The following is a 27169-nucleotide window of genomic DNA, read 5'->3' as shown; positions in this document are numbered from 1 at the left end:
TACTCCACCCTAGGAGCATCGCTGTCTGAATCGGAAGAAGAAGAGGTACCTGAATCATCTTCTGAATCCGAATGCCTGCACTTCTTCTTCTTCTTTGAGGTGTGCTTCCTCTTCTCTTTCCTCTTCCCCGAGTGGCTCTCAGGAATGGCTTGATCCGGAGCGGCTACCGCCTGCGCTGCTTGCGTCCCCTGGGCTTCCTCATCGGAAGAAGAACTTGAGGCACCCTCGGCTGGTGCTGACTGCAGCGGTGGGCTCTGAAAGAGACTTGGAACGCCTGGATCCTTTTGCAGATTAGTAGCCCCAGGACAATGAACGCAAGCCTTACCCTTTTTGCCTCCCCTCGGGGCCCCTTTTGCCTTGCCTGGGCCGGTTGACTGTGCCCGGGTATTCCTTTTGGGTCGTGGTGCTGACTCCTTGGCTGCTTTCAGCGCTGCCACCGCGGCTGCGGAAGTGCCGGGAAGTTGCACCTCGTTAAGTTGTGTGTCTGGAATGAAATCCTGTGTGAACGCTCTTGGTGCCTCGGCCACAGGTACCGCCACCACCGGTGCCGCTGTCGATGGTGCCCCTGGCGCCAGTCCTGGTGCCGCTGTCACTTGAGCTGCCGGTGTCGCTGCCCCTTGTCCTGCAGATCTATGCCTATAGAAATCTTGAAATGCTGTGAAAAAATCTGCCAAGGCTTGAGGGTTACTTGGGATTATGAAAGGTTGGGGCTCCTCGAGATTCCCCTGAGGCCCTCCAGCCGCGGTGGAGTTTACTTGGTTACCTTGACCGGACATGATGCGATCTAGATGCTTGCTTATCTTGATCAATGAGAAACCAACCACGTAGTACGGCCAATGCGCGTAGCTCGGTATCGTCTGCACTAGCAAACCTTAATGGAATGATAGTTAACACACCCAACCACTCCTGTTCAATACTGTGCACACCAGTAACACCAGACAATGACTTTAGCTCAGTATTGTCCGCACTCAACCCAATTGCTCAGAACTGTCTTCCCTGGGTACCCACCAAAGAGCGCTTTACTATATATGTATACTATTTATTTATTTGTTTTTCAATGTATTGACGAATAGATAGATTGCAACTATGTCGCGATTGGAAATCGTTAAGAGCAAGTAAAGCAATGAAAAATATTGGAACTTAAGGCTCCTGCTTCTTATATCCTTGACTTCTATTTAAATTAGAGCAGGTAGGTAAATTGTCTTGTGAAAGCCAAATGAGTTGATTTTCAATGCAAGCACCTAATCAAGTTAATATATCTATATGTTGAGTATGACCGTGAGATGCTAAAGCACTTTACTTAAACTGCTGTTGCACCTGGTTCACCGAATGAATTTCAAGCAATCACCAAATTAATATGAACTGACCTTAAAGAAGCAATAACCGTAATTACAATGGCCCCTACCTTATGCAGAACCTTAATTTATGCAGCACCTTATGCAGTTAAAATCCCAGCAATTAATTCAGTTATGCAATTAAATCCCTATGAATCTTTCCGAATTTAAACCAACCAGCCAAATTGATACACTCTTTAACTTGCTAATGAGATCCCCCTGCGCTAAATTAGAATCAAATTAGAATATCAATAAACGCTCGGAGGTGGCTCGCCTGAGTTGAATTAAACTATTAAATTATTATTTAAAGGAGATGAGGTGCCTTGTGAATGAAATGCTGGAAAAAACCAATAAGAACTGAAGAAAACAATAATAATGAAATAATAGATCACAACCAAGTACCTCGAATAAATTGTTTCCCACTTCAAGCACTTTAAATAGTACTGTCGATTAATTTAATTATGTTTAAACGTGGTAGCAAAGTCAACCTAATTCCTGTTGATCAATCACCACAGGCTGTTGCCCTAAAGCAATGGATCTAACAGGCCAGCCCTTCTACCAAAGCCTTGCCTACTTTGAATAGCTATTAGGCACAAAGGAGGCTTATTTCCCCCACGTGTCGTGCCTCACCCAATATGGCCGCCGCCAGAAGGGCCACGTGGTCACCCAAAATGGCGGCCGCAAAGCTATCCCGTTGCCTAGCAACGGCGTAGGCTCCCCCAGTTGCAGCCCTGAGAAGCGAAAGCCAGCAACCCCAAAAGCAACCGCTCCCTAAGCAACAACAGGCAACGGACCCCCCTTCCAAAGACCAGCCAGCAACCCCCAAATGTGACTGCTCCCAAGGCGAAAACTCACAGTGAGAAGGAGCACCCGGGACAACGGGGAAATACCCCTGCAACAGGCTACGGACCCCCCTCCTAATACCAGCAGCTAAGCCCCTAGCAAACTGAAGCAGATACAACCTGATCCGGTGAAAACCCGTTCCCGGGAATCGCAACGGAGCTGGAGAGATGGAGGAAATTGCAGAAGGAGAAATTGCCAGGGGGAGGCTGCCGAGAATAACCACAGGAGGGAGGCTGCTCGAGGAATCAATCAGCTGGCCGGCGGCTGCTGAAGCGGAGCGGACACGTGGGGATAAAGGCGGAAGCGTACCTCGCCGCAGCGGCGACCTTGCAGGAACCACAGATGCGCTGAACTTGCCCCGACTTGCGGAGGGCTGCCGACACGACGAGCGATCCTTCCTGTAGCTGCCGGAGATCTGCGAGCAGAAACCCTCCCCCCAGACGATTTCAGCTCTTTTTGACTTGCTGTGCGATGGAGCACGCAAGCAGATAGGGAGTAAAGACTTCCTTGAGAGTGATTTCGCTAGGGAGAAAAGCAGCGGTAACCGCTTCCCAAGGCTGATGCCTGCTGAGATGGTTTCCCGATTGCTGCAAAGGCGCGCTCCGAAGGGCTCCTGCAAGGCTTCCACGTGGTAACGACGGGCGATCAGCTGGTCGTCGGAGAAACGCGGGGCTAGCCGGAGAAGAGAGGGCGAGCCCCCTCCGCTCCGGCCCTAAATAGGGCAAGCCACGCCCCCTCCAGCCAGCCGATTGGCTGGCCGGGAGGCGTGGCCGGATGGGATTCCCCTGCTCTCGCGGGGGCTGAAACCAGCCCCCGCTCACGTGGGGAAGGGCGTGATGCCCGCAACACCACCTCCTTGGGGCAGGCCCGGAAGTGGCTTTATCTGAGGGAGGTGGGAGCTGAGGAGGCTAATTTTAATGATCAAGTCAAATGATCAAGCTGCAAACCATAGTTTTTGCACTCTCAGTCTTCAGTCCCATCCGATTAACTTCTGGTGATAATGCAAACTTTCTCAGTGTCTTCTTTCTAGTTGACAGTTGGCTCCAGGGGACTTGGAAAGCCTGCGTGTTATATGTCTGGCTGTATCTCTCCCCCTCCCACTATGCCTTTCCTTTTGAGTGAATTATATTTTAAATTTCAAAAGGTAGCCCTGAGCTTTGGAGAGAAAGAGAGGAGGGGAGGGGGAGGGATCCAGTTTAGGCACCAAACACAGCTAATCCGATGCAGGGAGATGTCAGCTGCTCCATCAAATGGGCTTAATTGTTTAAAGAAGAATGAAAGGGGAAGAGAAAGGCACAGATCCCTGGGGCTGCTCTGCTGAGCCCCCGTGTTAGGCAGAGAGCAAAGAAGCCTCCGGCAAAGTTTATACACTCAAGGCTTCCTGTCTCCTTTGCCAATGTTTGAAGCAAACAGTGGAGCTCTCCAATCTGGCATCTGGTCAGGGCCTGTGAGAGCTGATGATGAGCATGTTAATGGTCTGGACCAATTGTGCAGCTGACAATGAGCTGAGATTGGGAGGATGTACTGCTTGGGCTTCAAAAGTGCTTGCCAAGTTGCTGTGATGCAGAAGGCAAAGGGCATTTGCAGGAGACTGCCATTGGGTCCCACTAGCTAACTGCCCCTTGCAACCCTTGCTACCAGGTTATTTTTCACCATCTCCCACCACAAGCTTATTCTCCGAAGGGAAAACACAGAGAGAGCTATGAAGGCAAGCTACAGTGAAAGACTCGGCAAGCAAAGAGAGGGTTAAGCAGAACCTGTTCTCTCCTGCACATTCCCCATCCTGCATTGTGACTATGAGCTCCATCCCAGGATGTCAGAGATCTACACTGGGGTGACTCGGCTTGTGATCAGCGCTTGTGCTGACTGCCCAGAGGTCACATTTCAGAGATGGTTGCCATCTTGCATGTGGCACCAAGGGTAGTTGAGTATCCTATCTGGAAGGAGGAGCTTGCTCCACAGGTGCACCAGTGTCCTGTGCTGGAGCAATCTCATGCACCCTCTGGGGATCAGAGGGAGAGAAAGAAGGCCTTGATCTGGGTCTGCACAATGCCCAGGGCCTTTTCAAGTGAAATGGTCTGCGCACAGGGTGCAACAAAATCTTAGAGCAGATATCAGTAGTACATGTGGAAAGGATCTAGGGGTCTTGGTGGACCACAAGCTTAGCATGAGTCAGCAGTGTGATGCAGCAGCAAAAAAAGAGCTAACACTATTCTAGGCTGCATCAACAGAAGTCTAGTGTCCATATCAAAGGAAGTCATAGCCCCACTCTCTTCTGCCATCTGCCATGGTCAGACCACACTTGGAATACTGTGTCCAATTCTGGGCACCACAATTTTAGAGGGATGTTGACAAGCTGGAAGGTGTCCAGAGGAGAGCAAACAAAATGATTAAGGCTTATGAGGAACAGTTGAGGGAGCTGGATATGTTTAGCCTGGATAAGAGGAGACTGAGAGGAGATATGAGAGCCATCTTCCAATATCTCAAGGGCTGTTATATGGAGCAAGCTTGTTTGCTCCTTCTCTGGAAGGTAGGACTTGAACCAATGGCTTCAAGTTACAAAAAATGAGATTCTGACAAAACTTCAGGAAGAACTTTCTGACACTAAGAACTGCTCAAGGTACCCTGTGGAAGCAGTGCAGAGAAAGATAGAACAAGAGGGTGGAGTGTGAAGAAGGAACCAGGGGAATGATTGCAGATACTAGAAGTGTGCAACAACCACAGGATTGCAAAGCATTGAGCAGCAATGCTCTGCCTTCCAGGCTTCTTACTAATCTGGTTCCCCAAGGGGTGGAGCTGAAGTTTTAACTGTTTGTGTGCTGTCTGCAGCTTTGCTTCCCATTTGCTATTGTTGCAAAACACTTCTGATCCTTCAACTGGCCCAAGTGTGGCAGTTCTAGCAGTTTTTCTCAACCTTTCATGAAAAGCTGCATGTATCGAAATTCTTTCTTCTACACAGCTGCTGTACAGAAGTACAGAAGTGCAATGAAGGGTTTCCTCCTTTGTGCCTGGGGGCACCTTCTGTGCAGCTCCCCATGCAAAGGCCGTGCTCCCAGCCTCTTCCCTCACCTGCTGCATTCAGGGAATACATTGCTTTAGGAACAGGCACCTCTGGCCATTTGGGTCTCTCACCTACTGCATTCTTCAGTTATGTTCTTCACATTTAAAAAGTACTCATGAAAATTCATGAGCCTTTTAGTGCTTTTAGAGCCTTTTCTAATATACACATTTTAGCATGCAACTTTTGTGTAATAAACAGTACCCATCTCTGCTAGCAGTCTAATGCATTTGATGTATTCTTTTTGCTAATCCATAAGCATTTTTATGCACACTTTCTGCTAAATGATGCATTTTTGTACATATTTGGCTGGAGACTGCACTGCAAAATTTAAGGATGGGGGGGATGTAGGCCATAGGAGCCAACTCTTCAGCCCCCCCCCCTAAAATATTTGAGGCAGCCAAGCCATCTAAAATTGATGGGCATTGCCATTCAAATGGTGTGCATGCACCACATCATGTGATCGATTATGCAGGGTGAGGCTTACCTGCCCCCCAATATTTTATTCACTTTCTTCCTCTTCTCTAAGATGATAATACTAACAATAATACTAGAAAATGATGGGTGCTGCTGCCAGTGGCCATACCAGAAAAATGAGGGGCTCAGAAGGGCAAATTTTATTTACAGGTAGACAAGTTGTGGCGCTGTGGTTTAAACCACAGAGCCTAGGACTTGCCAATCAGAAGGTCGGCAGTTCAAATCCCCACGACAGGGTGAGCTCCCATTACTCGGTCCCAGCTCCTGCCAACCTAGCAGTTCGAAAGCACGTCAAAGTGCAAATAGATAAATAGGTACCACTCTGGCGGGAAGGGAAACGGCGTTTCTGTGCGTTGCTCTGGCCTGCTGGCCACATAACCTGGAAGCTGTACGCTGGCTCCTTCGGCCAGTAAAGCGAGATGAGCGCCACAACCCCAGAGTCGGTCACGACTGGACCTAATGGTCAGGGGTCCCTTTACATTTATCTTTAAGTTGTAGCCCGAATGTTATGATTTTGCAAAGAAAAAATAATAGTATGCATTAAGGACAGGAGTCTAGCAATTGAGGAGCCAATTGGGGAAGGGCTGTATCCTTGGGGCTGGGGCAATTTCCTCCCTCTGGCACTGCCATGGCTCTTGCTGGTGTGCTTGAAGTGTGCCCTAAGTCTGGCTCTCAAAACACCCAAAAGCTGAAGAAAAGTGGACTACATCCAGGTAGGCAGTCACCAATGACCACATAAGCACAGCCACATGTTGTTATGTGAAATGTGAATTTTTGGATGACATGGTGTTTACAAGTGTTTCTGATGAAACCAATTAATAAAGAGCTTTTCAAGAGCGTATTAACACTTAGAACCCTGGAAGGAGATCGACACCATCCTTTAAGTCTTTTAACAGCGGCATGGATGGCATTTTTGCCTGCCCCTTTGGGTGGCTTTCGCTTTCGAACCTTAGCTTCTAATTTCCAATTGATTACTTAATTGTGGACGGCATGTGAAAAGCGTCCATTTTTCAAGTAACCACTACCGCAGGGTGGGGAGACTTGTCCTTGCCCCCACCCATACCTGCGCCTCCAACCACCCCAGTCCAATGAACAGCTGGATTAAAGGGACTTTGTTATCTTTCTGCCTGAAAGGCCAACCCAGAAAGGGTGTTGATGGGGCAAAATCCTGAATTCAGAAATGCAACTCCTCCTAAATTCTACCTGCTCTGCTTTTGGTTCAGAACATCCAAACGAGCCTGCTCGGGATGGCGCAAGACATCTTCCGCACCCCATCTTTGATGCTGAAGTGGGCAGAGCAGAGCAGGGCACCTCTTGCGAGCTGCCCCTTTGGGGTCTGAGGAATTAGGGAAGGGGAGGCAGAAGCCCTTGCAGGACGCCCTTCCTCTGACTCCCCCACCCCCACCCCACCTAATGAGCTGCTGAAAGGGAGAAGGTTCCAGTGCATGTGGCTAGCGGGACTCTCCAATTGGCCAGCTGCACCTCAAGACCCCCATTCATTAATAAATTAGGAGTCAAATTAAATAGAGAGATTACAGTGCCCTCTGGTCATTTAAAGCAACACATGCATTAACTAGAAGCTTAAGAAAAGGAAATGTGCCTGCTTTCTTCCAACAAGGGCCACCACTAGAAAGGCCTCTTCTTGCGCATCTCCCTTGGGTGGGACACACAGAGAAGGGCTTCTGGTGAAGATCTTAGGGTCTGGGCTGGAAATTTAAGTGGGGTAGATGATGCTCTCTTTTTTCCATTTAGATTTTCAGCTTTGGACCTCAAAATACCTGTTCTTCCTATAGCTACACTGAAGTGACCTGGTACAGAGTAATCTCATCAGGGCCCATTCTAATGCCCCTTGTTCTCTTCCTTAGGTCTGGTACATGGATGGCTACTACAAAGGCCGTCGTGTCCTGGAATACCGTACACTCAATGACTTCATCACAGGCCAAAACTTTGTCCAGCACCTGCTGCCTCATCCCTGGGCTGGCACCGGCCATGTGGTCTTCAATGGGTCCCTCTACTACAACAAGTACCAGAGCAACATAGTGGTGAAGTACCATTTCCGTTCGCGGAGCGTGGTCGTGCAGCGCAGCCTCAACACCGCTGGCTACAACAACACCTTCCCCTACTCCTGGGGTGGCTTCTCAGACATCGACTTCATGGTGGATGAGAATGGGCTCTGGGCAGTCTACACCACCAACCAGAATGCTGGCAACATCGTAGTAAGCAGGATGGACCCTGTCACGCTGGAGATTCTCCGTAGCTGGGACACCGGCTACCCCAAGCGGAGTGCAGGTGAATCCTTCATCATCTGCGGGACCCTCTATGTGACCAATTCACACCTGGCTGGGGCTAAGATCTATTTTGCCTACTACACAAACACTTCTAGCTATGAGTACACAGATATTCCCTTCCACAATCAGTATTCCCACATATCCATGTTGGACTACAACCCCCGGGAGAGGGTCCTCTATACGTGGAACAATGGCCACCAGGTCATCTACAACGTGACTCTTTTCCATGTCATCAAGACTTCAGGAGAGTTATAATCCCATAAGCAAAGAGGCCTCAACTCTCTCTCTCAGTTGTCATTTTTGTTCATTTTCTCTCTTCTCCTTGTGGGTTTGGGAGGTGGGGGAGCACTGCGGCCTGCAAACTCAGTGGCCTGGGAAAACACTCCGTGATGCCATTATTTCTACATAATAAAGCAAACAGAATTCTTCTTTCTCTTTCTCTCTCTTTCTCTCTTTTCTCTCTTTCCTGTGGTTGATGACGCATGGATCTGGTTTGGGGCTTCTTTGGCGGGGGGGGGGTGGCGGCTTTTATTATTTTTTTATTGATTTTATTTTATTTATTTACCGGTGGCAAATAAAGACAATCTCGTTGAGGTTAGATGGAGTTTGGGCCCTTCTTGGTTCAATGAATGACTTGGATGCTTGGAGATATTCAGGGTTCCAACTGGGGATATGGGCATTGGCTTTGAAAACAAAGATCCAGCCTTTCCCTTTGAAAGCTCCAAGGAAACGCAAGAGGAAAATCGTCCTTGGGAGGCTGTGAGCTCCAGTTCAACCCTCTCTAAAGCTATGATTTGGACTACAACCCCAACCAGCGTGTGCTAACTGGGGATGATAGTTATTGTAGTCCAAAACCTCTGGATGTCTTCAGGTTGGCAAAGGCTGCGCTAAGGGCTTCTTCTGTGGGAGTTTGCCTCCCATCAGCTAGGCTGGCTCCATCTCCCTAGGGAAGACTGCTTGGTTCACTTTTAATGGGAACCAATGTAATTCAAATTCCCTGAATCAATACGCAACCCGAAATTCAGGTATCTCTCAGGTCCTCCTTGCAGGCTTCCCACAGCCATCTGGTTGGCCACTGTGAGAACTGGATGCTGGACTTGGATGGGCCACTGGCCTCATCCAGCAAGGCTCTTCTTAGGTTTCTAAGTTGACACTTATCTGAATTTTGCACTGCAGTTCTTCAAGCAAAAACATGCACACACACAGCTTCTATTGGGAAATAGCGTGCAACAATTCATTCTGTTAGGGGAACAGCTTACAAAAATGTGTTTATTAGTCAAAATCCCATGCAAAAATGAACATATTAGACTAATGTGTGGGCTAGAACTTACGTCTCCACTCCCTTGCATACCAAAATACATTTTTAAAAAAATGTGTATTATTTGACAGAAAGAAATTTAAAAATTGAAAATGCTTTAAAAAAATGGGTCCTTAAATATGAATGTCCATGCAAGTAGTTGATTTTTTAAAAGGCAAATTAATGCAGAAATGGGACAGAACAGACTTGCGTCTAAACAGATTCAAAAGTTGGATGGATCTGAAAAAGGCTGACCGGCCCAGCCCTACATCCGCCCGTAAAACTCCCAGTTTGCAGCCTGGAGAGTTGTTTTGCTGCTCTTAAGCTGAAAATACAGTGGGAGATGTCGTTGCCAGTGGTAGCTCTGCAGTCTACCATTCATAGACAGGGAAGGAAAGAACAGGAAAAAATGACATGTGATTAACAACATTGTCTCCTGTGTAATGGGAGGGACAGTAGCTTAGTGGTGGTGCACAGGCATGGCTTGAGTGCTGCAGAGGAAGGAACAACAAGTAGGGCAGGAACTGGTCAGAAAAGCCACGGAGAAGCCCTCTGAATTGGTAAAATGATCTGCTGTGGAAGAATCATCCCTCCTGAGTTTCTTCATGAATCACCATTCCTGACAGGTCATTTAGCAGGTGATGGGAAATACCTCTTTTTGCCTGAGAGTGTGGAGAGGCACTGCAGAAGAATCAGCAGGATTGGGCAAGATGGACAGAGAGTCTGATCTGGTGTACCACTTCCCATGAAGGAGGCAGGCTCAGAGGCAGAGACACCACAAGCACCTTCCTCTGAGGAGAGGTCATTCTCCTCAATCTTAATGTTAGGAGCAATCAAGTAATCCAAATTGATGCAAATATAGGCAGAATATGTTCTTCTTGGCAGAGGCTGCTTGTATGAAGGGACAGCCAGAGAAACAACAGGCAGAGACACAACGGGATAGAGACCTTGGGTTCCCAGGAGATTTGATTGTGCCAAGCATACTCCCCATTCTCCCACTCCACCCTAGCAGTGCCCTTGCACATAATTTGTGCAAGGAAATAGCTGCTGTAGCCCAGCAGGATGGAGCATCAGCCAATGGTTTCTGGCCCTTCCTGACAAGTTGCCCAACAAAGCACCTAGCAAATTGCTATTCAGAGTGAATCATGTTGTGAACTTTCCTTGAAACTGAAAATAATATTTTAGCTGCAAGAACAGTCCTATTATGCCCTGGGCAAAACAGCTGTCTCCCTTCCTGGCAGAATTTTACAGGTTGAAGAAACGTGAGTTTAAAGATTTTGTTTTAAATATCTTGGGGGTTTTGGAAAACACACAAGGTCATTCAGGAGGAAGGCAAGTCCACACCACCACCAATTAAAAAGGCAGAACCAGGTCACCTCCCAGGATACTTTCAGGCCTCCCACAAGCCAGCTTTAAGAATCCCTCAATAGCTATTATGCTTGCAGCTCTGAACAGCGCTGAATTAGCCAGGTGACTATGTTTGGTACAGTGCAATGTCCAAGGTCGACTGGAGTCCTTCCAGTTGTGAAGTGAGCTGAAAAGGTGCCCATGTGAGGTACGTAAAATTAGAAGTTAAGCGAGGCTACTGTTGCAGGAGGCTGTGATCACTGTGGCCTGTTAATGCTGACGCAAAAGAAAACAGAGTTCACAAATCACAAGAGGTGTGAGAACCTCTTGCTTCTAGAATCCTGTTTGCTGATCTTGGAACGTAGGTCTCAGTTCCACAGTATCAGTCCTGCTGCTTATCGAGTCCATTCACCTGACTCCAAGCACACATCAAGACACCTCTTCCCTGTTCCCCTAATTCCTCCTTGTCCCCTCAGTTAAAAGATTTCAGAAGGTGCCAAACATTCAATAGGGAGGAGCCTTCTCTGATCTCAACCAGAAGAGAGTTCCTTAAAATTGGAACTTGGGGGCCAATTGTGGCTTTTGAGGCCTCTCAACCTGGGTCTGGGGATTTTCCCAAAGCCACACTCCTCATCAGCTCTACGCTTCACGCACCCTTTTTGGGTGCTTTCACTAGTCTGGAATTTGTCCTTGAATGACTCTTGTTGGCCTGAATGGAGAATCGAGAGATGGGGTGAAAGAGGTGCAAGTGCTGGTTTTTCCATTGCTGTAATGCATTCTGCTGCTAAAGTAAGAGTCACATCCATTGCTCTTCCCTATTTTTTCTTCTGGTCCCACCCACTTTTGGCTCCACCTCTTCCCATCAGTGGCATGCAGTCCCTGGAGGGCTGCTCAGGCAGGAACGTGGCCCTCAGATTGGAAAACTTTCCTTGCCTCAATCTGAATTTCAAAGTGTGGCCAGGGCCAGCCCACTCAGGAGGTAAGGTTATGCTATTGCCTTGGGCAGCAGGATACACAGAGGCAGCAGATTTGGCCTCCAAGGAATCCATTGCCCACTGCTGCTGCCTTGATAGCAGTGATGGCTGCAGCACACCCTCTTCATCAGCCCACCCCACTCCACCCCACAATGCTGCTTCTACAGTGGCCTCTTGGCAAATAGGAAGCACTGCTGGTCTCCCCCCCCCCCCCGCCCAGGAGGAAATGGCAGGAGCTGCCCTTTGAGGTCTCCTGGGCTCTACACCAGCTCAGCATGATTCAGAGCAGGGAGCCCTAGATGGCCTTTGATTCCCACTTCAGTCATCAAGTAAGGTTGTTTTGCTATCCCCTGCCTGATTCCTGATGTAGATCTTCGCTCGCCCCTTCTTACCTGGTTGGGAGGGTGCCATTTTGTAGTTTGCCTCAGGTGCCAAAATGCCTTGGGGTGCATGAGTGTAGCCAAGGGGGGGGGGAGCTGCCGCCCGTAAACCAAGTAAATCAATAACAATATTTAACTAACTGAGGTTCTTCCCCCCCCCCCTCAACACAAAGCCTGCTCCCCTAACATAAATTGTGGCTACCCCAGGGTGGGGTGCTAGACAGAATGGCCTCAACTGTTGAGTTTTGTGAACAAAATTCGGATCTGTGTTACAGACATCAACAAAATGGAAGCACAGAAGGTGGGGGGCCATTTGGAGTGGCTTTTTCTCTTTGAAATGCAGGGAGGAATGCCAACTGTAGGGGGGAGCATGAGAGAGCACTTACTTTGCAGGGTGAATATCTTGTGCTTTGTCGGCTAGTGATAATTCTTTGAGATCTACAGCAGGACTCACCTAGGCGCTTGCTATCCGCCTTCGTGTGTCGCAGATAAGGCTCTTGGCATAGCCAAGTGGACATTTGTTTAAGCAGCGGAGATCCTATCGCTCGTCTCAGTGGCTGACACCAAATTGACTCAAAGAAGTGATCAAAGGCAGGCACCGTCTATCTTGCAATGGAGCTTAGGTCTGAGATATTCTCTGCCTGGGAGGATACAACAAACTCATTTACTCTATACTGTGCAAGGGGAGAGGATTCATGTGCCTTCACATCTCCCAGGGGTTATGAGAGATAATAGGTTTTACTCTAGCAGCACCATGTGGTCCAGTGTTTCTCAAAATTGGGCCCCCAGCTGCTGTTGGACTACAACTTCCATCATCCCTGTTCTACTAGCTAAGGAAGGTGGAAGTTATAGTCAAACAACAGGGAGGCTGTTTCAGGGCAGGAGACTGGATTGAAACCACTGTGCTGTTTGACACATTTCAATACAGTGGTGCCTCGCAAGACGAAATTAATTCGTTCCGCAAGTTTTTCCTTCTTGCGAGTTTTTCGTCTTGCGAAGCACGGTTTCCCATAGGAATGCATTGAAAATCAATTAATGCGTTCCTAGGGAAACCGCTTGCCAGGCTGGCGGTGCAGAGAAGGGCTTTTCTCCCCACCGCAAGCCTTCAGGACAGGTACGGGAACAGAGGGGAAGGCGCACAGCGCTTTCCCTCTGTTCCCGGGGCTTGCGTGGGAGGAGGGTTTTTCCTCCCCACTGCCAACATTCAGAACAGCATTCTGAATGTTGGCGGTGGGAAGGAAAACCCTCCTCCCACCCCAAGTCTTCAGGAAAGCCATCCGAAGCTGGGCGGCGGGAGAAGGTGTCCCCGCCCCCCTGCCCGGCATCGGAGCTTCGTTCCGATGCCGGGCGGCGGGAGGAGGCATTCCCCCCCCCGCCCGGCATCGGAGCTTCGTTCCGATGCCGGGTGGCGGGAGAAGGCGTTCCCCCCCCCCGCCCGGCATTGGAGCTTCGTTCTGATGCCGGGCGGCGGGAGGAGGCGTTCCGCCCCCCCCCCCCCGCCCAGCATCGGAGATTCGTTCCGAAGCCGGGCGGCGGGAGGAGGTCCGAGGACAGTGGGGAAGACGCGCTGCGCTTCCCGGCTGTCCCGGAGATTTCCCTATGGGCTGTCGTCTTGCGAAGCAAGCCCATAGGGAAATTTGTTTTGCGAAGCGCCTCCAAAACGGAAAACCCTTTCGTCTAGCGGGTTTTCCGTCTTGCGAGGCGTTCGTCTTGCGGGGTACCACTGTATCACTATTTCAGACCTATTCTAAGGATGTAGCAGACTTTTATAGCAGGCATTTTCAGGGCATCTTTGATTACAGTTACAACTGAATTGATCCCACAGCATAATGTGGAGATTCCTCCTTGAACAAAACATCCTAGGAAAAGAATGGGGGAGGAGTGTTAGTTGGCTTGTCATAAACCCCAGTTTTCTAATTTTTAAATGCCAAAAGCATTCCAACCATTTAATTTGAGGGAAATGCCATAGCTCTGTGGTAGAGCATCTTTTGTGCATACCAAAGGTCTGAGGTTTGATCCCCAGCATCTCCAGGTAAGGTTCTCTGAAATCCTGGAGATCTGCCAGCAGATAGTGTAGTCAGTACTGAACTACATGGACCAATGATCTGGCTCAGCTTAAGGCGCTTTCTATGTTCCAAGTTCTGGCAACAGTTTCTCAGCGTGGGTCATCCCCTCATTCCTGCTGTTGTGTCCCACCACACCCGCTGGTGGTATATCAATCCACAGTTCCATAACATTACAGACAATGCAGTGTAAAAGCACCAACTAAGAAAAGTACACAATAATACCCGTGTCCCAACACACCCCAAGGTTGCGATCTTAACATCATTTACCTGGAAGTAAGCTCTCTTTAATTCAGTGGGGCACATTTTTGCATAGGAATGTCTAGGATTGTGCTGGAAATTACTTTCTAGTGAATGGTGTTTTATAAGTAAACAGCAGGTATGTGGGGCAGGGGTGGGGGCAATATGGCTCATGACCCTAGCCTACATTGACCCTATTAACACAGTTTAGGAAAGCAAACGTTATAAACTGCAACAGTACACCAGTGATGCATCCTAATGCAGACCCTTCAAGTGTCTCTATTTACAGGGACATCCCTGATTTAGATAAGCCATCCCAGTTTTTTATTTGATCCCGGAATGTCCCACTTTTCCTTAGGATATCCCTATTTTCATTGGATAAATGTTGGAGGGTATGGAGTTATGCAACCACTGAGCCACCTGAAGGCAATCCTGTATAGCAAAGGTTTTTTTAATGTTTTATTATGTTTTTATATATGTTGGAAGCTTCCCAGAGTGGCTGGGACAACCCAGTAAGATGTGTGGGGTATAAATAGTAAAATTGTTGTGCTGGAAAGGGACATCCCTATTTTCATCAGAGAAATGTTGGAGGCTATGCTAATGTGCACTTTTCCAATCCCCATTTATAGCAATTCTCCCTCTGCAATCCTAGGCACTTAAAAAGTATTTAAATTTGGATCAATTCTGCCCATAGAAATTAATTTACCCCACATCTGCTTAAGAAGGAAACAGATAAATAAGCTGCTTCAAGTGAGTGCAAGCAAGGAAACCATCTAATGTTTTGCAGTGTTGGGGGTGTTGGCATCAAAAGTGTTGACATCAAAAGAAGGAACAGAACCTCTTCCACTCTCTAAATAATCATTTCTTAAATAACTGAGACCATGGGCCACCAACATGTTGCTCACAAGGGCCAGCAAGCACACCAGGACCTTCTATGCTGCTTGTGAAAGGTCTCTGGAAATATCAACATGTATGTTTGCTCTCCCTGCACAATTCCTGTTTGCACTGGCTCAGCTTCTCCTAACACTGAACACCCTGAAACATGCCCACATTTCATAAGATTCCAAGTCTAAATGCTCATCCTCCAATCAGTCAGCTCATGTATCCACAGCAGTGACCAGAGGAGGAATGACCGCTGGGAGGATCACAGAAAACAGAAATGCCATGACACACCTGCATCAGCACAAATGGACACCTTCATCTGCCCAACCTGTGGCAAAACATGTCTCTCCCCTATCAGTCTCTACAGCCACAGCAGGTGTTGTAACTCTCCAACAGTTTGATTTTACAGTGTCTCCTGAGACAGATGGATGCCAACCGACCATGTAAGTTGCAGCTGAGGGGAAGCCTGACCTGCCTTGAGACCATGCAAGCTGGACTGGGAGAGCTTAACCCTTTCTCTTCTTGACACAGTCTTGAGAAAAACTCTTCTCTGAAGGTGCTCTTTGCATTTCAAGGGACTCTCACCCTCTCCCATCATGTCTAGCATGGCCATTGGTCTCTGTCCCCTCAAACTGCGCCTTTTGTCCCTATGCACACAGGCACACACACACACACACACACACATACCCTTACATCTGATATCAACCCCTTTCCCATAGCAGGAGACTTGGGACATTTCATTTTTTCAGTGTTCTAACCCTCCTTCGCTCTTCCTATAGGTCAAAGGGAGGCAGCAGGCAGCAATTGCAGGAGAGCCAGGAGGGCCTCTTGCAGGGGCTTCTTGCTGAGGCGTGGACCTCAGCGGGGTCTGACACTGCCGACCCCCAGATATTGTCCCATATTGTTTTTAACATCAGGATCAGCTCTGGATTGCGCCAAGTTTATAACGAAGATTGAAGTGCCTCTGAGCATGCTGAGGGACCTCCTCAGCACAAGCACAGCTACTTTGTAGCACATATAAAACTGAGATGAGATCAGGGTTTTCAGGTCAGAATAATTTCTCTCGCTTCCCCCCTCCTGCCCACCCAGGACTCCCTCTCTCTCTCAAATGGTTCACAGCTGGAGACTGCAATGTGCTTTGAAAAGCCTGGGTTTAGACAGCAGGACCTCTAGGTCAGGGACTCATCTTCATGGACCTTGGACCATGTGTGCCCATCAGCTACTCTCAGTTTGCAGCCTGATTCCTTGAGCTTTTTATTATCCCGCCTCCATGATTACAGTCCTTGAGACAGCAATTTGTGCTCTGTGGTGCACAACAGAGCATCCTCCCCCATCCTTGGCCAGACCTTGCCGCTAGTAGAATTATAGCCTGGGAATCTGGGATCAATTGGACCTGATTAAGCTCAGTGACCCTGAGCTGCTCCCTCCTCCTCTCCTTCTGTCTCTGGCCCTTTAATGCTTCTTTCGAATGGCAGTCCCCTTTCGAGGCAGGGAATTCTCTTTCCACATCAACACAGCCGCATCCTCAGGCAAAGGAGCCAGTGTACCTCCACTATGCTGCCTGCCTGCCTGCCATTTGCAGCCATTGCTTGGTTTCTAAGTAGACGGTTTCTAGAGGGGGTTGGAGCTGGCATTGGTCCCTTGCAGGAAAAACAGCAAAGAGTCTTGTGTTGTAATATTAAAGACTAAGAAATTTAGTATGGCACGAGCTTTGGTGCACTATGGTCCACTTAGTAGATGCATGAAGCATTGTCTGTGTTACATGCATGGGCTTCTTTGTGAGGAGGGGAATGATGCGGTCCAAACAAAAAGAAATTCAGAAAAGTACAAAGTTGCCACAATCCGAATCTTTCTCCAACACTCCAATCCATCTCCTTATTTATTTATTTGCATCTAGATCTCACCTTTCTCCCATCATGGAACTCAGAGTTCCCAGGTGCCCACTCATTCAGGCGCTGCCACCATACCCAGAACTGGGTAGCTTCAGTAAGGTAGTGGCCTCCTGGGCATGCATGCGCACACAAACACACGCTGCTTCCCCCGATCAAATAGCTGATTGGTAAGGCACGGTTGCTGGTTTTGTGTTTCATTTGTGTGTGTTTTTGTTTTTGTTGATAAGGCATAGTTCAGATGTAAACAATAATAGTAAAGTTCACACAAGTACTGAAATGTGAGAGATTGGAAGTTGCTAATATCAATAAGAAGATAAAGAACCAACTCCCAAAATAGTTATTTGCAATTCAATACCTTAATCACCTGATCTAAGGTTAAACACTATGTGTTAGAGCAGAGAACAAAAACAGTTATCAAACCAGATAGGAGCTTCTAGCTCTTCTTTAGCTACAATGGAATCTTCCAGTTAAACCTTTTCATCAACACACACAGGCATTCTCCTCTCCTCATTGTGAATTAAACAATTAACAATGCTTTCCTGTCTCAGTGGGGCAAGAAGGTCTACCTGAGCCATTTCTGATTCCTGGATTGTTCTCCCGTTCAGCGTTCTTATGTGCACTTTGATCCTGATAGCTCTTTAGCTTTGATTACCAGTTCCTGGCTCACTCCAGACCATGGCCTAGCTCAGACAGTGGCATTGTGATGTCCTCATGCTGGCTATGTAATCTGTTATTGGCTAGAACATGATTGGCTGAAATAAAAAGATTTTTTTTCTCCTTTTGTTTTCTGTTTCTTCAGTGGTGCTGATGCAGTTTCTGAAAGGAGGAGCAAACAGGGGCTGAAGCAAAGGGTGGCAGAAATGTGTGGAGGTTTTTCTCAGAATGTGTCAAGCTCACTAAATGCCATTTTCCCAATTAACCTCAAACATTTTCCCCTCCTGATAACTCAATGAAATCCTAGAAATAACTAGTTTATTTAAAATGTATACATTGAGTAGAAAAGATGCTACAAGAGAGGTGGGGGCTTGTGGCCCTCCAGATGTTGTTGGACTCCAGCTCCCATCAGGCTCATCACACACCTTACATGCAGGTAAATTTATACAGAACTGTCGCCTCGGTGTCATAACTGGCTCTTAGGGTGGTGCTATAAACATTCTGCCAAAGAGGAACCTACATTTTGTGCCATGAAACCTATGACCTGTATAAATTTGCAAAATTTCATGGCCTCAGATTATTATAATTTTCAGACACAGAGAATGACAGAAAGCTAGCCTGAAATCCTGTGTAGACCATCCTGTTATCTGAATAGATTAATGTTACTTTAAAAATGTAATTGATCAGTCAATGATGCACGCTTATTTGGGAATAAGTCTTCTCTGTAGCGGCTGATGCCCGTCTGGGATTGGTAGAGCTGGCCAGCAGCAGGTGGCGCCAAAGCAAGTGGCTGGCAGAGCAAGAGTCAGTGAGAGAGGCAATTAATTCTGGTTTTGTCTCATCTTCCTCCTGGCTGAGAAGGAGGAAGCTGATGGTCAGGGACACCCTCCAGGCTGGTTATAAGTATGGTGGGGGCTGGCTGGAGGCAATGCAACCTTGATGGGGCAGTGCCCCCTTGTCTTAATGGACTACTCTCCACTGAGTCCCACAGAGCTAAATGAAACTTACTTTTTGATCAACATTTCTAAGATTGCACAGTTAGCTGCCCATCATCACCATCCATCTCTTAAGTTCCTGAGATTCCCTTTCCTCCAGCTTTCTTCATAACTCCACCTTTCTAAATATTTTATCGTCTCTGTCACTTTTCTTTGATTCTTAGAATTTTCACCATATCTGCTTCTTCTTTTTAAGCCTTGAAGCCTGACAGATGCCAGACAGAATGAAATATCTATTTTTTAAAAAATAATACATTATTCCTGGTATCTCATTTATTGGTTCATGCTTTCCTCCAGATGTCTCTGTACTATCTTGGACTTTCCCACTGTGTTGCTTCCTAGAACAAAGCCCATAAGCAGCCCGTGGATGACACTGTTGGGTTCTCCATTGCTTGTTCCAGGCTTCCAAGTTCAATTACCCCTCCACTTACAAAATGTCTTATTCATTCATATGGATGGATGGCAATGACAGGGCAATGCTCCACTTCCTTTAATAACTTCTCCCAGGATTTATTAAGTGAGATGCACTTTTGCCAGCTACTGCCCTCACAAGGCTGTCTGGGGAGGGGCATATTTGCATGATGTAACTTTTGCTTATGAACATGTGGGTGTCTGTGGCTGGGGATATATCAAGTGAAAGAGTGCTGGATAATTTAATAAACTAAAAAAATATAATTTGGCAGAGAGATGGATCTGTAACTTATCTCCTTAATGAAATATGTCTGAGAACTCTGAGACTTCAACCTGTCAAAAAATGAAACCCAGATGAAACAGACCCCTCACCTGCTGTTACCACTTTTCCTCCTCCCTGTTTGTCAGTAATAAACCAGGAGAAATAACAGAGAGCAAATTGATGTCCTTGTTCAGAAGTGAAATCAACAAGGCATAACTGACAAGGCAACAATTTGTGAAGGTGAGAAGCCAGCAAAGCACCCTCACCTCCACATTAGTTTGATCTGGCAATTGCTGGAGGGGAACCCCCAGGTTTGATATATTTACACGTCCACACCTTCTTACTCCATGCAATGAATCTGAGGAGTATTTTCTTGTTTAAAATGCAGGAACAGAAAAAGAAGCCCTGTGTCAACATGCCCCTGCCATTCCACCCCAAGCATATTTACTCAGAGAGGGAAGCCCTTCTATGGTTGAGAACAGGACTGCAGCCTCACATTTTAAGAAAACGTCCATGTGCTTGAACTTGAGCTCCTCAGGCTCAGTAGCATATGAGAAACCACACAGAACTATCATACAGCTGAGCCCTGTAGTTCAGCTGCCTAGAAATGAAAATTATGTATACATTAGGACCTGTGATAGGAATTAACAGGGTCCTCACTCACCACACACAGGAGGAAGGAGGAACCCAGAACAATGGCACGCAAGGCCTTATACAGACTTTTGAAATTGCCACCCTGTAGATCCAGACCCCCCGCAGAAACATCATACCTACATCACAGAAAAGGCAGTCTAAAACAGAAATTGGAATGTTATTTTTCCTGTTTTCCAGGTTATCTGACTGCCTTTCCTGATTGTCTTTCCTGATATTCTGTCACCCATTAAAATGCTGATTACTCAATTCCTGAGACAATGGGAAGGCTCCCTGACCGCCCCCTCCCCTTGCAGGGAAAACATTTGGTCAGTTTGGGAATCAGAATGGTTTCAGGTCAGTCTTCCTGTGCTGATGTATGTACGTGCTTGGTTGGTACACTTATGAACATTACCATATATCTAAGACCTCAAAATTCCTATCACAGACCCATCCCAAACATTGTTGGGGAACTGGTATCAGTTGGTAGTGGTATAAGCTAGCACGGTGCATGCCCACCCTTCAATTCAGGGCCCAATTCAGTGTTTCAGAGCAGCGCCTAACTGACTTGGGATGTTCCAGGGATGACCCATCGTGGGGATTCAAACTGCTGACCTTCCAATCAGCAAGCCCAAGAGGCTTGGTGGTTTAGACCACAGCGCCATCCACGTCCCTTTAATGATGTAAACTAGAAGCTGGAAGCAAGGCAGCAGGATGGGAAGCCAAAAAGACAAAGTGGTGCTTGATTTCTGTTGCAATCCATGGCTGTGGCTATGGGGGAAGCAATGCCCTCTTGGGGTGTTACTGCTGTGAACCCCTCCATCGTAGGCTCAAGAATATATAAAGGATATATAAAGAAACCATATATCCTAAAGACGCCATAGTCTTTGCTGTGCCTCATTCCTAAGGTAGGACTAACTCTGGGTAAGCGCCTGGAACCCCTGGAATCTCACACCTCTCAGAAACTTGCAACACTATGGTCGCCTATGGAATTGATAGGAGGGGAAGACTTTAGTCAGCTTCACATTTCTGACTTTAAAAGGGCACGTTGTGTTGGAAAGTAGACACACAAAGTAATATTTGTAGGATTCGGGGTATGGGGGGAGTAAAAACAAAACAAACCGAGTGCTATGCATTAGTGAAATTAATAAGGATTTCTCTCTGATGTTGTCCATTTCCCCTGAAATGAATGACGGCATCTTTGGAATTGACATGCTCCATCTCGGATTAGGTTTGTGGTTCATACCACTTCAGGGTTCACATATTGGAATGTTCCTCTGTGTGTGTATCAAACAGACACCATTCTAGATGTCAAGGATGTCTTGGCCATTTTTACACATGCCATTTAGAAATATCCTTGAGCCTCCCGCCTGACATTTGAGTACATATATAATAAAAGTTAAGAAGCAGGGCTGAGCACAAGTGAAGATGTTGATCCAGCAAGCGACAACTCTTAGCAAGGTAAGTGGCCCGAGTCCCTGGACTGGGCAAGTAAACAAGCACCCCTTCGAGTCGGTTGGGCCAACATCTCTGTGCCCATGCAGATTGGAGTTGATGCCAGCTCAGCATCTGATTGGACTCTCAGCTGCCTCACCAGAAGGAGAAGGCTCATTCATTAGGTGCTGTGGAGGTGTCTCCACAAGAGGAGGGGTCTGACTAGAGATATCCAATATCATGGGAGGTGATGTTTCTTTGTCAGCCTGCTTGATACCTCCTCTGGATCCAGTTGTGCTGTCTCTAGCTCATCCACCCTCTTCTCAGGTTCCAAAATTTCTTGGAGGCCCAATTTCACCTTCCCTGAATGGCGGCCCCACCCCCCACCCCTTCCATGCCACTTCCATCGGACATTTGTATTTACGACCTCATGTGATCAATGAGGCCTTGGTGAACTCCTGGTTTAGATGGAGTTTTGAGTGGTGTTGGTAGCTGGGCGGATAATGCAGTCAATGCATTGGGGAGACGTCAAAGATTGGTGGGTGCGCTCTCCTCTTGAAATCGTCCTGTCCTCCCCCGCCCCCCGCCCCCCAGTTGCAAATTCTTCCCTGCAACCTCTTCCCGTTGCAGCCTGCCTGGCGCCCCCTCCCCTGGATGTCCTCTGCCTGATTTCCCTCTGCAGAGCAGCACCGGCTTCCTTCAGTCTCTCTCCCTCTCAAATGCATCTCTATCATCCCGTCTCTTCCCCTGGCTGGGCCTCAGTTCAATGATTTGATTGTTCTCCATTAGGGAGCAGTTTGTGCTGTATTGATTTTTATGGCTGTTTTCGAAGCTAAGAATAGACCTGCACTCTGGGATTTGCAGTGTCAGGCTCGATTTGGAGAAGGCTATTCGGATGCTAAAGAGGGGGAAACGGCTGCCGAGTCTTGAAAGTCTCCCTCCCAGCTTCACGCTGCTTCTCTCGCGCTCCTCTTAAGAGCTCCGAAAAAGGGTTTGAAATCTGGAAGGGTTAAGTGCAGGAGGAGGAGGAGCGGCGGCGACGAGCTAAATGCTGCCTCATTGCCTTAGCTGCTCATTAACGATGAATGCTGATTAATGGGAAAGCAAGGTCAGTCGAGGATGCATCTCTCTGGAACAGAGCATCGCTGCATCTAGCTTAGTATTGTTAACTCCAACCGGTAGTGGCTTTCCAGGGTTTGGGGCAGGTGCCTTTTCCAGCCCTGCCCGGAGGTGCAGTGATGGAAAGTTTACCTTGGGGTGAAAAAGACATGCAAAAATATCTTCCTATCTGGCAAGATGAAATCTAATCTCACCCCCTTTCTTGTTGGTGGCCTAGTGTAGCTTGGAATTGTCCAGAGAATCTTAAATAATTTTTTGGAGGTTTTGGGAATTATTGTTGGCATATTTATACCCTGCCTTTTAACCTGATGGGACTCAAGTTGACTTACAGAGAAGAACAAGAACCACTAAAAACACGGCTACCTACCTGACACTAAAAGCATGAAAAAGTCAACCATTAAAATACAATTGAACACTGACAGAATTAAAACTATAGACATATATAAACTTGGTTTTAAAACCGTGCCTTCCTTACATATCTTTAAGCACCAGCTAAAAATGTTTCTCTTTAACCAGGTCTTTGGCTGATTAACATTCTATGTCCTTTATAATGTGTTTGTGGGATGGGGGGGAATTATTGGTTTGTTTTTGTTTTTATTATGTATTTTGTGTTTTGTATTTTTATGTTGTGAACTGCCTGTGATCTTCAGATGAAGAGCGGTATACAAATAAATAAATTCAGCAGGCAACTTCTGTTTGAAGCCTGCTTAAAACTTTACTATTTTGTCAGCCTTAGACAGGCAATTAAGACTACACAGTTCCATAATAGTTGATTTACGGTTTTAACTTTTAAAATATGTTTTTATTGTATGGTTTCATGTATAACTGTTGTAAACCCCTGTGGTGCTCTTCATGAATAGCAATATATAATTTTTTACAAATAGTAACCCCTAGGTTTGTAGCTCTAACTTTACAAAATAAGTATCTGCAGTCCCTCTGCTCTTAGCACCCTCGTGGGTTCTGCCCACAGCAGTATCTGATGCTTCCTGCATTAAATCCAGAGAGAATAGGCTTCATGGACCACAGAGCACACACCATCTCTGGGCCATAACTGGTGCTCGGAACGGCAGATGCCTTTGAACGTCCTCTTTCTCCATAGCCAACTTTGACTGATTTAAGAACAAAACCACTAAGAGAAGGGTGGTCCTGATATAAAAGAAGCTTTATCGGCCCATACTTAGTTCACCTGGCCTGTTCCCAAGAGGCAAGCTTTTACTATAACTGATGAATCTGATCGTGCTTTGTCCTTGACTCTTTTTTTTAAAAAAGAAAGAAACAGTTTTTTCCAAGGAGACCCCTGTTTATCCTGAGAGATTTCAAAGTTCTTCCATGCCATGCAGAGCTGAGTTAAGATTGCTTCCACACTAGAGCCGTTTTAGTGATGCTGAGGCTTTGCTTGTCCACAGTCAGATGGAAGTTGGATTCAATTGCTGCTTTCACCCAGCTATTCGCACAGTGCCATACAGTGGTACCTCGGGTTAAGAACTTAAATCGTTCTGGAAGTCCATTCTTAACCTTGAAACTGTTCTTAACCTGAAGCACCACTTCAAGCTAATGGGGCTTCCCGCAGCTGCTGCCGCCGCGCCGCCGCCATACGATTTCTGTTCTCACCCTGAAGCAAAGTTCTTAACCTGAGGTACTATTTCTGGGTTAGCGGAATCTGTAACCTGAAGCGTCTGTAACCCAAAGTACCACTGTATTATGCAAAAGGGCCCTTCCTCATGGGAACGATCCTTCAGATTCATTTACTCACAGGTAAATCCTATTCAAGAAAAACCCTTGCAATATTACTTAGCAGATCCTGTCAGGTTTCCAACAAGTAGAATCAAAATAAATTATGCAAAACATTTTAAAAAAACAAAAACCAGACATGTTTGCATATTTTACACAGAATCAAGTTTTCCTGTTTTTTTTAAAAAAAACACCTTAAATATGGAGTTTTCTGGTCATATCTCCCAAAGCAGAAGCAAAATAAAGTTCCTCTGTAATGGCTAACACCAATCCCATTGAAAGACAAATACAAGCATTGCCAGAAATAAGCTTTGGGGACTGTGTGCCCTATGTTGCACTCCCCACACCCAAAAAGGGGGAGTTTATTTACTTAAAAGCATTTATACACCACTTATTATTTTCAAAATACTGTATCTCTAGTGTACAACATTAATGCAGCAAAAAATACAATTAAAATAAAACCAAACCACTAAAACTGTAATATAAAATCATATGAAAACACAAATCCCAACTACTTCGGGGTAAAAAATATCTACCTTTACAAGACATCTGGAGCAACAGATGTGTCTGGAGGCTAACAATCTAATATACATAATATAAAGGGGTGGGAGGGGTGGGAAGAGCAAAGCACACATTGGAGCAGCTGTTCCATCTCTGGCCGATAGATGAAGCTAGGTTGGTCCCTCTCATTTCATAATGTTCTTCCTCATTGGCTCCCATGGCAGGTGACATAATGGGCCAGGGACTGCCTCCCTCTAGCTCTACAGGGGGGTGTAATCAGTGGGCCTAAAAGGTGATCAAATGCTAAAGTTACACAAGGGCTGTCAGATTTCTGTGCAAAGCTGTAATTGGCTAACTCAGCCTTCCTAGCTTTGTTAATGCTAATTTAATCTTGCAACTTTAGTGGTGGCATTAGCAAACTGAGAGTCTCAGCCAAAGTATTTATTTGTAGGAGATTGCATTGTGAGGAACACAGGAGTCAGCTTTATGATTGCAGTTATCCATTACAAACATCTGTAAATGTTAGCCATTAGCTGGAAAGCAGATCTAAGGATCTGCGTAGAAGGCCCGCCCAACGAGAGTGTCTTGTAAGATAAAACAGGTATGAAGAATCTTCCAAGATCGCCCAGTTTTGGCAAACAACAGTATTCTTAACAGAGCCAGCATTATCATTAGGGAAACGGCCAATTTTCCTCCTGAAAAGGGCTTATTGGACCATGGAAGGCCCATGTGCACCCATCAATAAGCAAATATGGCCAAATAAGGCTATTGCATAGATCAATACAGCAACAAGGTAGATCACCAAGGCAGGGCAGGAAGAGGCGGAAGCATCCTCATGTCTGGATTGTGAGATAAAAAAATTCCTTCCAGTAGCACCTTAAAGACCAACTAAGTTAGTTCTTGGTATGAGCTTTCGTGTGCATGCACACTTCTTCAGATACACTGAAACAGAAGTTGCCAGATCCTTCTATATAGTGAGAAGGTGGGGAGGGGTGTTACTGAGAAGGGTGGTGGGAATGGGAGATAGGCAGATAGCTGAGAGAGCCTCTCTGGATTGTGAGGTCAAATATGTTGAAACAGCAAACCCCATTTCTGAAATGAGAGACACCTGGATGTGCCGTGGTTTTTGTTGCAGTCATCATCACCATCATCCTATCAAGGCTCTTTTACAGAGCTATATAAGCAAAACAAGAAAAGGCAGGTCCTTGCTCCAAGAAAATATAACTTAAATTTCAACAGTAAGGAAGGTAAGGTAAGGAAGGAAGATGATGCTTCTAACTACAGCAGGCCTGCCAGCCAGTTTAATCCGGCCCCTGTGGCAGTTTATTTCCCGGGGTAAAAACCTAAAAAACCTCAACCATTTCAATCCTAAAAAAAGATTAAAAACTTTGGTTGGCCCTCACGGCCCTTCACTTCATCAAATCTGGCCCTCTTTGAAAAAAGTTTGGACACCACTAAACTAGGGGATGCTCACTGTCATAGCGGCTCTCTGGGTGCTTGAGAGATAGATAGATAGATAGATAGATAGATAGATAGATAGATAGATAGATAGAGTGAGTGCGGAAAAATTGTGGCCCTCCAGATGTTGCTACAACCATAGGCAGGATTTATTTTAGGGTGGCAGGCTTTATGCTGGGAGGCAGAACGGAGTTATCTGCTACAAATTGGTCAGTTAGTTAAGTATTTTTATTTATTTACTTGATGTGTAGGAGAAGGGGACGACAGAGGATGAGATGGTTGGATGGTGTTCTTGAAGCTACCAGCATGAGTTTGATCAAACTGCGGGAGGCAGTGGAGGACAGAAGTGCCTGGCGTGCTCTGGTCCATGGGGTCACAAAGAGTCGGACACGACTAAACGACTAAACAACAACAACACGATGTGCGGGGCAGGTGCCTCCCCTTGCCCGCCCCTCCCCCAGCTATGCCCATGGCTACAGCCCCTGTAAATACTGATGATTGATTGATCTTGCTGACTGGGGCTGATGGGAGTTGAAGTGCAACAACATCTGGGGAAGCACTAGTAGGAGGGAGAGGGATTGGACACTCAGATAGTGCTAAGTAAGCGTGGAAGGATTTTAAAGTTTAACTCTTGCTATATATGGTGCCTTCAAATAGTTGTATGGCATGCAAAGATTCAGCAAGTGTGGTTTTCCCTTACATGTCATAGTCCTTGCTGGAGGTGAAATTTCTGCCTGCCACACAGCAGTTAAAACAACACAGCCTCTGGCAGACACAAAAAGTGGAAGCTAGATATATTTCACTCCAAAATTGAAATGATGTCTTATTTTTAATAGCCTCATATGGTTGACAATAAATCAGCTCTTTTTTCTCTCTCTCTCTCTCTCTCTCCTTTTTCC

The 27169-nt window shown here is 46.6% G+C and overlaps 1 protein-coding gene across 6 annotated transcripts in view; it reads left to right on the top strand.

Annotated features, from left to right (window-relative positions):
• The window catches only part of OLFM2 (olfactomedin 2), a 206229-nt gene extending 197796 nt beyond the window's left edge, over window positions 1-8433 (top strand). For all 6 annotated transcript variants that reach the window (XM_083486703.1, XM_083486705.1, XM_083486701.1 and 3 more), the window contains exon 6: window positions 7578-8433. In XM_083486703.1, coding sequence (XP_083342829.1) covers window positions 7578-8255 — 678 coding nt within the window. In that variant the 3' untranslated portion in view covers window positions 8256-8433. The remainder of the gene's footprint in view (window positions 1-7577) is intronic.
• The last annotated feature ends 18736 nt before the right edge of the window (window positions 8434-27169 follow it).

This window comes from Podarcis liolepis (genome assembly GCF_965112155.1).
Source record: "Podarcis liolepis genome assembly, chromosome: 2".
Classification (NCBI taxonomy): domain Eukaryota; kingdom Metazoa; phylum Chordata; class Lepidosauria; order Squamata; family Lacertidae; genus Podarcis; species Podarcis liolepis.
Note: the sequence above shows the minus strand (reverse complement) of the source record. Positions and strands in the feature narration are given on the sequence as shown.